The 8,872-nt window shown below is 36.5% G+C and overlaps 1 protein-coding gene across 1 annotated transcript in view; it reads right to left on the bottom strand.

Annotated features, from left to right (window-relative positions):
• The window catches only part of LOC144956243 (large ribosomal subunit protein eL30-like), a gene marked incomplete in the record, with an annotated part of 11,233 nt that extends 3,437 nt beyond the window's left edge, over positions 1-7,796 (bottom strand). The window contains 2 exon segments of the mRNA XM_078886668.1: positions 1-129; positions 7,638-7,796. Of these exon segments, the coding sequence (XP_078742794.1) occupies positions 1-129; positions 7,638-7,658 (150 nt within the window).
• Between the last annotated feature and the right edge of the window lie 1,076 nt (positions 7,797-8,872).

Genomic DNA, 8,872 nt, shown 5'->3' with positions numbered 1-8,872 from the left:
GTTTGCAATGAGGATAAGCTTAGCCTTTCCAGCCCTGAGTGTCTTCAAAGTCTGCTTGTAACCCAGGCAATACTTGCCAGATTTCATCACCAATGCCAGACGGGCATTGATGTTTTCTGCTGCCTTTTTCTGTAAAACAAAAAGAAATACACAACAAATGTAAGAAAAACCTGCAATTCTGTGTGACTAAGGCACTACTTCACCCACTTCATATTTATATTTTTTTCATGGGGGATACTGGTCATGAAAAAGACAACTTTTTCCCCCCCCCCCATACAGACATGCCATGTAAGTGATAGTGATTACCATGTAATGTAAGTACCAATTTATATCGACAGGGGTGCATCAAATTATGTATAACGAAAACAAGAATATTTTTAAAACAAGCAAACAAAACAAACAAAAAAACCCTTACACTGTTGTTGAAATGGCACGGAATCAGGGTTATATGGATTTAATATAAAGGAGCTGTAGGAGGCTTGGAAGGGAGGGGGAGAGTTTGAAAGTGGGATGACCAAGGGGAGAGGCAAAGTAAAAGTGAAAGGGGTAACTTGGCATGGTGCCAAAGTTTAATTTGTGATCACAGGTCAGGCAGTAGCAATGACCTCGGTCTTGACAGGTCTTGACGCTTACGAATATAATCAGAAAGAAAATCGATATTCTCATCTTTCTTCACCAACCAGAACCATTAAAAAAAATATGTCTTTCACATATCTTTCAATCTCCTTAAACTTTAAATCTGAAGCCCTATCAACGTAATACTAGTCGAGTCATGTTTTCACTATCATTGATCAGATAAAATTATGACACTTGGGGTATTTCGGAATATGGGTCCACCCAACGCAGAGCTGCCTACTTGAAATTATTAAAATTCGTAGTTTCCAAGATGCAAAAAAAATGAAAAGTTATAATTAAGATTTACAAATCAACAATTTGCCATCACCATGATCCACAAATGCACCAAAGTCTTGAATATAAGATCTAAGGAACTAAATTTTCCTTTCCAAAATGATTTTGATTTAGAGTCAAAGAGGCGAATGGAACTCTGTAGCGGTATTGAAAAATTCGTATTTCTACTAATTTATCATGATACTAGGCAGGTCTACCAACGTAATAATGGGTGAGAATAGAAAATAATGAATTTAATTCAAATGCCATATTTTACTCCTCTGTTTATTTTTCTCATCTTGATTTGCTGATGATAATGCTTAGCTACGACAGTAAAAGTAAATGAATATTGTGACTTGTGAAACAGCACCGCCACCCCCACACACACACACAGTCGCACAACAACTTGTGACATGTACATGGGTGCCAGCAGGAAGAAGTGCTGAAACCTGAAACTAAAATCTAGACACTTTGCCAAACCTGGAAATGTTCCTACTGAAAATGCGGCCTAAACTTTACTGTTATATCATCACCTTTTTTATACCACTAATTGATTATACGGCAAACATATTAACACAATGGCACAGCATACACTGAAAAGGTGGCTGAATCACGTTTTCAAATTTTTACCGATGCTATTAGTAGACCTGTAAATGAGCTCTATAAAAATTGACTGAAACTCTTCAACAAATTGTAGATTCAAGTTTTTCTTTTCTTTAATTAATAAGGGCATCATTGTTGTTGGGGAGGAGAGTGATAAAACAATACATTAAAAGTGTTATTACTTAATGGAATATTGACTGCCATTGATTTGATGTACTTAAGGAATGCTAAATAATAAGCATGTCATTCATATAAGTAAAGATGACTTCATCAAAGTCATATTCCTGCCTCTGGAATTTTTCTGACATAGAAAAATAATCACCATTTATCATCTTTAACTTCTAACCATGACCAATTGAATTTATTCCTCACATCCTTATAGATGCTCGACAAGTCTGAATGAATTGCGATCCACGAACAGTACAGACTCAGGCATTTTGAGAACATTAAAATAATGTAGCAATGAGCAAACCTGATTTTCAACCAGTTAATGACAGAAAAAAAAAACTGAAATAAATATGACTTCTGGCCAATACACTGAATTATTAAGTATAGACCTGTAAATGAGCTCTATAAAAATTGACTGAAACTCTTCAACAAACTGAAGATTCAATTATTTTTAAAAAAATAAGGGCATCATTGGAGAGGAGAGTGATAAATACAATACATTAAAATAGTGGGTGTTATTTCTTACTGGAAGTATGACTGCCATAATTTGATGTAGAAGGAATGCTAAATAAGCATGTCATTCATATAGGTAAAGATGACTTCATCAAAGTCATATTCCTGCCTCTGGAATTTTTTTTGACATAGTCAGAAAAATAATCACCATTATCATCTTTAACTTCTAGCCATGACCAATTGAATTTATTCCTCACACTCACATCTTAAACTTTATCGATGATCGACAAGTCTGAATTGCGATCCACGAACAGCTCAGCCATTGTGAGAACATTAGAATAATGTAGCAATGATCAAACTTGATTTTCAATCAGTAAAAGACAGAGAAACAAAAACTTAAATAAATATGACTTCTGGCCAATACACTGAATTATTAAGTAGAAGTGAATTATCAAGAAGAAACTTCGACAGGCGTAGCGGAAAAATTCAAAGAATCGAAATGAAGGTAAATCGCCACAAAACAGCAAGCTCGCTTGGGCTTGGGCAAAACAATGGCAGAAAACGTCCTGATTTGCACGGGAATTAATTAGGCTACTTACCATTGTTCCTTATAATCAGGTACTCAATCAGTGAAGAAACGGTCAACCAGTTTGTTTACAACGTGAGACAATCGGAATGTGCTTGTAGCAATCTATCCTAATCTAACTTTCGATTTAAAGGTGTCTCCATCATCTACTAGAGATGTTACTTCCGACATTCGCATTTTATTTTTTTATATAATTTTAAACCCCAGCTTGTAATTGTGGTCAATTTTGGCTTAGACGAAACAGTGAAATTTATCGCTCGGCGGCTCAGTTAAAATTGGCTACCGTTGGGATCACGACAGGTTGGAAAGTGAAAAAATAATTTAACGAAGGCTGTGTGAAATTTCACTGGAATGTGTTCAGTCACACCAATTCTAAAAAGCGCCGCTTAGCCTTGGCAATAAATCCATCGTTAATATTAACGGCTCCCATGAGCTATGCGTAGCGTTATGGAACACTCCTAATTACTATACGGTCATTCGACGACGATTTGTGAATTCTTTCTTTCTTCACTTCTTTCTTTCCTTTTTTTAAATATTTGAATCTGACAAATTGACTGATTTCAGTTAATTGACTGAGAATTTACAGGTCTATAAGTAGGAGACGACTTCTCAGAAGTGAATTATCATCATACTGAAGAAACTTTGGCAGGCGTAGCGGAAAAATGCAAAGAATCGAAATGATTGGTAATAGGTACTTTGGTAAACGTCCATTTGGCCCTCCAGCAGGGAGCCGATAAATGGCCTAGCGGCTGTGACCCGATTTTTTGGACTTTTGAGTGATGGGTCTCAAAGAAAGTTCCATAGATTTTTTGTTTATGGATGGATTTTAATGATTTATGTCTTATTTTCTTCAGGAGAAATTACTCTATCGTTTGGTGTAGTTTATTTTAAAATCAATGACAATTTAGTATAACTGTTGATTATGGATAAAATAGGGTATAATTCAGCTTTGGATAATTAAAAGATTAGAACTTGGTAAATCAAAATTTCACGCTGGCACGTTTATTTAACATCTTAACTTTTTTATAAAATTAAATTCAGGGCAAAGTTGTATACCACATCCATGAAATTCGTTCCAGTAAAATCCCTACTCAAATCTTAGCGGCCATTTTCAGGCCTAGAAGTGATTCAGGAAAATATTTTTCCCTGCTTTTTCCCTGGTTTTTTCCAGGCTCTAGGGAAAATTTTAAGGTAGTAATTTTCAAGCATATTCATCAATTCTAGACCAGTTACCACTACCTATATATATATATATATATATATATATATATATATATATATATATATATATATATATATATATATATATATAAGAGAGAGAGAGAGAGAGAGAGAGAGAGAGAGAGAGAGAGAGAATCAGAAAAGAGGGGGAAATTATTGACTCGTAGTACATATTACTATAACAAGCCATCCAGTATCTAAGCCTACACCATCCGTGGGGGAAAAAAAGGAAAAAAAAAAAAAAAGAGAGAGAGAGAGAGAGAGATGTGAGTGAAAAAGAGAGTGGCTGAGACTGAGAGAAAGAAATATATTGACTCTGGCTATTAATACTTGGACGTATTCCTGTAAAGTCTAGGCCTCCTACAACATGCAAAAAAAAAATATTTAAAAAAAGAGAGAGACAGATAAGAGAGAGAGAGAGAGAGAGAGAGAGAGAGAGAGAGAGAGAGAGAGAGAGAGAGAGAGAGAGAGAGAGAGAGAAATGGGGAGAAAAGAGACAAAGAGAAGAGAAATCAATAGAGAGAAAAAGACATTTGAATATTACTATGAGAGAGAAAGTAGCGTCCAAAGACTTGTGGCCTACTTATTGAATTGCACATAAATGTAATAAAGCTAGTTAATCTAGAGACAGACAAAACAAACTTAGTACAAATTACAATGAGTAAACGACCTTAATCTGCCATCTCCAAATAATTGAATAACAAGTCACGAAAATTAATTAAAGTCGCCCAAGGACGTCGACCGTCTTTCTTAGCTTAGCTAACAATCGCATTCATGACCAAGTCAAAAACACACACAAAAAAAAAAAAAAACACACACACACACTCACTACTAAGATGAGGGGAGGGATGTGTGTTTCTAGCACTCTTGTCTTGTCGACAATGATTATGATGAGTCGACTGAGTGAATCAAGCGTCTTTAAGTCTTCGACCAATCACAGGCTATATAACCGAACCGGCTGGTCGAAACAAAGACGCTTCTCGCCGTCGATGTATAACGCGATTGTTGTGCAAGTGGCAAGGAATATAACACCTTTTTGAGTAGGCCTAAAAGCTAAAATCTAAAAGTAAAAAATATAATTCTGAGGAATTTGAAAGTCACATTGTTGAAATCGGCTTGAAAAAAGAAGAACATTGGTCCTTGTTTCAGAAAAATCGGTTGAAAACCAACTGTTTTACGAATAAATTCGATTTTAAAAATTGCTTTTGTTTATTTTCGATTTTTTTAGCAACTTTTTTATTTATCGGCCGATTTTCTTGATTTTTATATCATTCTTTATATCTCAATGAGACGAGATCAGTGATATACTTTGTTTGTTTCAAATGTAACAACAACATAATTTGTTTTTTTTACTTATCAACCGTGCCTGGATAATTTATTCAACAACTGACGCAACTATCCCATTGCCGTCTTCCAGTGTTTCAGCGATGACTCTAAACCACTATAATTACGTCATGCACAGGAAACATGGTAATAGTCTGTGTACTCTACGAATGCGGACCGGACTTTGCTGATTGGGTCGATCGTCATAACATAGGGCCTAGTAGTGTGAGGAAACCATAAGAGGCTGCTGCCATGCTCTAAGCCGATCGTTCGCAGGTTGATTACGCGGAAGAATACATGTTGGGTTGTTGTTCACCTAAATTTTTCTCACGGCTTTTTCCCGGCCCCGGACAATTTTCACCGATTTTCCCGGCTTTTCCCGGTCGGGAAATTTTAAAATAAAGTTCCCGGCTTTTCCCGGTTTTCCCGGCCCACTTCGAGGCCTGCATTTTAGACCAGTTTTGAAATCCAAATGGTGGTTACTACCGGAAATGCAACAATTTTCAGGTCACAAAGTCCGTCAGTAAATAACAAAGGCAAATAGAAGACCATTTTTCAGCCTTTAAACTAACATAACTTTTTTTCTGCTTATCTGATTTTCACAATTTTGGTATCATTAGAATCGTGTTGAAAAGCACTTTAAAATGATATAGGTTTCATTGAGCTCAATCCAATTTGAATTTTTTACCAAAGTACCTATTGGTAAATCGTCACAGCAAGCTCGCTTGAGCAAAACAATGGCAGAAAACGTCCTAATTTGCGCATTAATTAATTAGGCTACTTACCACTGTTCCTTGCCTTATACTTATAATTATGTACCCAATCAGTGAAGAAACGGTCAACCACTTTGATTACAATGTGAGGCAATCGAAATGTGTTTGTAGAAATCCATCCTAACTTTCGATTTGAAAGTGTCTACATAACGCACTTCCGGTTCGCATCTTACTTATTAATACTTTCACGACCCATCATGTAAATGTGGTCAATTTTGACTCAGATGAAACAGTGAAATTTATCGCTCGGGGGCTCAGTTAAAATTGGCTACGGTTGGACCACGAAAGTGAAAAAATAATTTAACAAAGGCTGTGTGAAAATACACTGGGATGTGTTCAGACACGACAATTTTAAAAATCGTCGCTTAGCCTTGCCAATATATCCATCGTTAATATAAACGGTCCCCATGACCTATGCGTAGCAATGTGGAACATTCCTAATTACTTTACGGTCATTGGACTACGATTTGTGAATTCTTTCTTTCATCATTTCTTTGCTTTTCTAAAATATTTGAATTTGACAATTGACTGAGAATTTACAGGTATATATTAGGTTATTTTACTCAAAACACTGAAAGCGGAGGTATTTGTTGACTTCCGAGATATCGCAAAACCGGCACCCATGGTCATGTTATGTATAGTTATTTCCCTCAATATGAGCAATAAAGTTGATAAATGGGACGCCTTCCGAAAGCTCCTACATTCCCAGTACTCTTGTTCTAGAACATTATAAAAAGGCCTAAAAGCAAGCCCTACTGGGGATTTAGGAGCTTTCGGAAGGCCTCCTTAATAAATAATAAACGAAGTGACTATTTCTCAGAATGCTTAGTAAAATAAACTTGATCTCTATTTCTCCTAACAGTTTCCGTTCTAAAGATTTTTTTTATTTTTTGGGTTATTTGCGAGAGTGTCTTTGTGAATGGTGAATGTGCATGCAGTGCTTGGGAGCTGTCTTTTTTTTATAGTAGAGGGGTGGGAGGGGGGAAACTGTTTTTTAAAAAGTCTCTCCCCACCCAAACCCCCTACTACTACTAGAACATTAGAATTAGTAGGGCCTAGATACATAAAAAAAAAAAAGAATACTGGGGATGTAGGAGCTTTCGGAAGGCCTCCCTTCATGAGAATTCCATGTCCACTCTGTTACTCTGAGCATTTAATTTTGCAGCCACCTCACGACTGGAACTGGAACCCATACTATACTACTGAAGTAGACTACTGGGACTGGGGACTGGAGGCTAGCCGACCATTCGGAGAAATAGAATTCCAAGTTTATTTTCCTGAGCGATCGGAGAAATAGAGCCAGCCAATAATAAAACTCCCTTTATTTATCCTCAAGCGGAGACATGTCTCAAGGTCTATTTTAATTTTTTTTTAAACGAGTTTCAGTTTCACCTTACGACACGAGCCCGTCGGCGGCCACTGGACTGGAGTTATCAAAGTGCCTAAACCTAAGCCCGCGTTCATGAAAGTGTAAATCAAAATCAAATCGGAAAATTGATGGTTCTCAAACATGCATTCCAGCAAAACGAATAATTACTAGATAAGATCTAAATATTTAAAAAAGACGGGACAAGGACAAGACTAGACAACGAACACAAAAAAATCATGAAAATCTTTTTTACCGCTTTCTTTTGGGCAACCATTTTTCTTGATTTAGAACCTCCGCTGAGTAATCAATACCTAAACGTGAGAGAAGAAAAAACTTTTTTTTAAATATTTTCTAAAAATTAATTAAAAAGGAAGCACAAATAAAATATTGCACAAGATAACGCAATAAACGAAACTAAGAACACGAGAATACGTCCTTACCACACGAGGATTTAGATAAAAAAGGAAGTGCGTTCCAATCGGAAGCGGAAAATCGAAAATTTAGCCCCAAAAGGACAAAATGATTCAGTACAAATCTCAAGGAAAATATTATAGGCCACGGACAAGGACAGCTCGAAAGCCCTCTTGTACGGCAGTTAACTGGTTAAATTATTGGCTTTTATTTATATGTTTATATAGTCGGCATAATATTATACAATCCATTATACAAACCACCCCATCTATCCTCTATCCCTCCCTCACCCCCATCCCCATTTTTATGACTTCTTTGTAGTACTTTTTACTGTATATTACCAGTTCATTCTTTCCTCCTCTCTCCCCAACTCTCATTCTACAACTACAACACAATAGTCTTCAATAGTCGTAACATCACTTCCTTCCTTATGACGCATGGTAGCTTAGTAACACTGGCTCTAAACTATCGGAACAATGGCGGACGCCGTATGAAATATTTCCCCGGCGAGCATAAAAGCGTATCCAGAGGAAAAAAAAACCCCATAAATTTGATCATGTTTTGACTTTTACACATTCTGATCACAGGGCATATGAAAAGTTCTAGCCAGCATAAAGAATAAAAAGTAAATATTTTCTTTGTTATTATTTTTAATGTAGATTTATGGTGTTACGCTCGTCCCCATTTTTTCTGCCCCAACCACAAACAGTTTCCATCCTTCTCTATTCCGAGCTAACTTTTGTAATTCCAGAAACTCTTCGGTCGCCCAAGCTAAAAAAAAGGATTTGGTTTGTCTGTCTGCGTTTCTGGAACGGTTTGAGTTTGACGGAAAGGGGTGTTAACCATTTGCCAACCCCCAACCGTTCCAGAAACGCAGACAGACAAACCAAATCCTTTTTTTAGCTTGGGCGACCGAAGAATTTCTGGAATTACAGAATTTATGAAGGACAACAGACAACATGGAGAAGAATTAAAGAAGCTGATATACAGAGAAGTGGTAAGACCTGGAATGAGATTTTTTTAAAAAAGTTAGCTCGGGATAGAGAAGGATGGAAACTGTTTGTCTGTGGCCTATAC

This window comes from Berghia stephanieae, chromosome 11, assembly GCF_034508935.2.
Source record: "Berghia stephanieae isolate SIO BIC M18660-M18661 chromosome 11, UCSD_Bste_1.3, whole genome shotgun sequence".
Classification (NCBI taxonomy): domain Eukaryota; kingdom Metazoa; phylum Mollusca; class Gastropoda; order Nudibranchia; family Aeolidiidae; genus Berghia; species Berghia stephanieae.
Note: the sequence above shows the minus strand (reverse complement) of the source record. Positions and strands in the feature narration are given on the sequence as shown.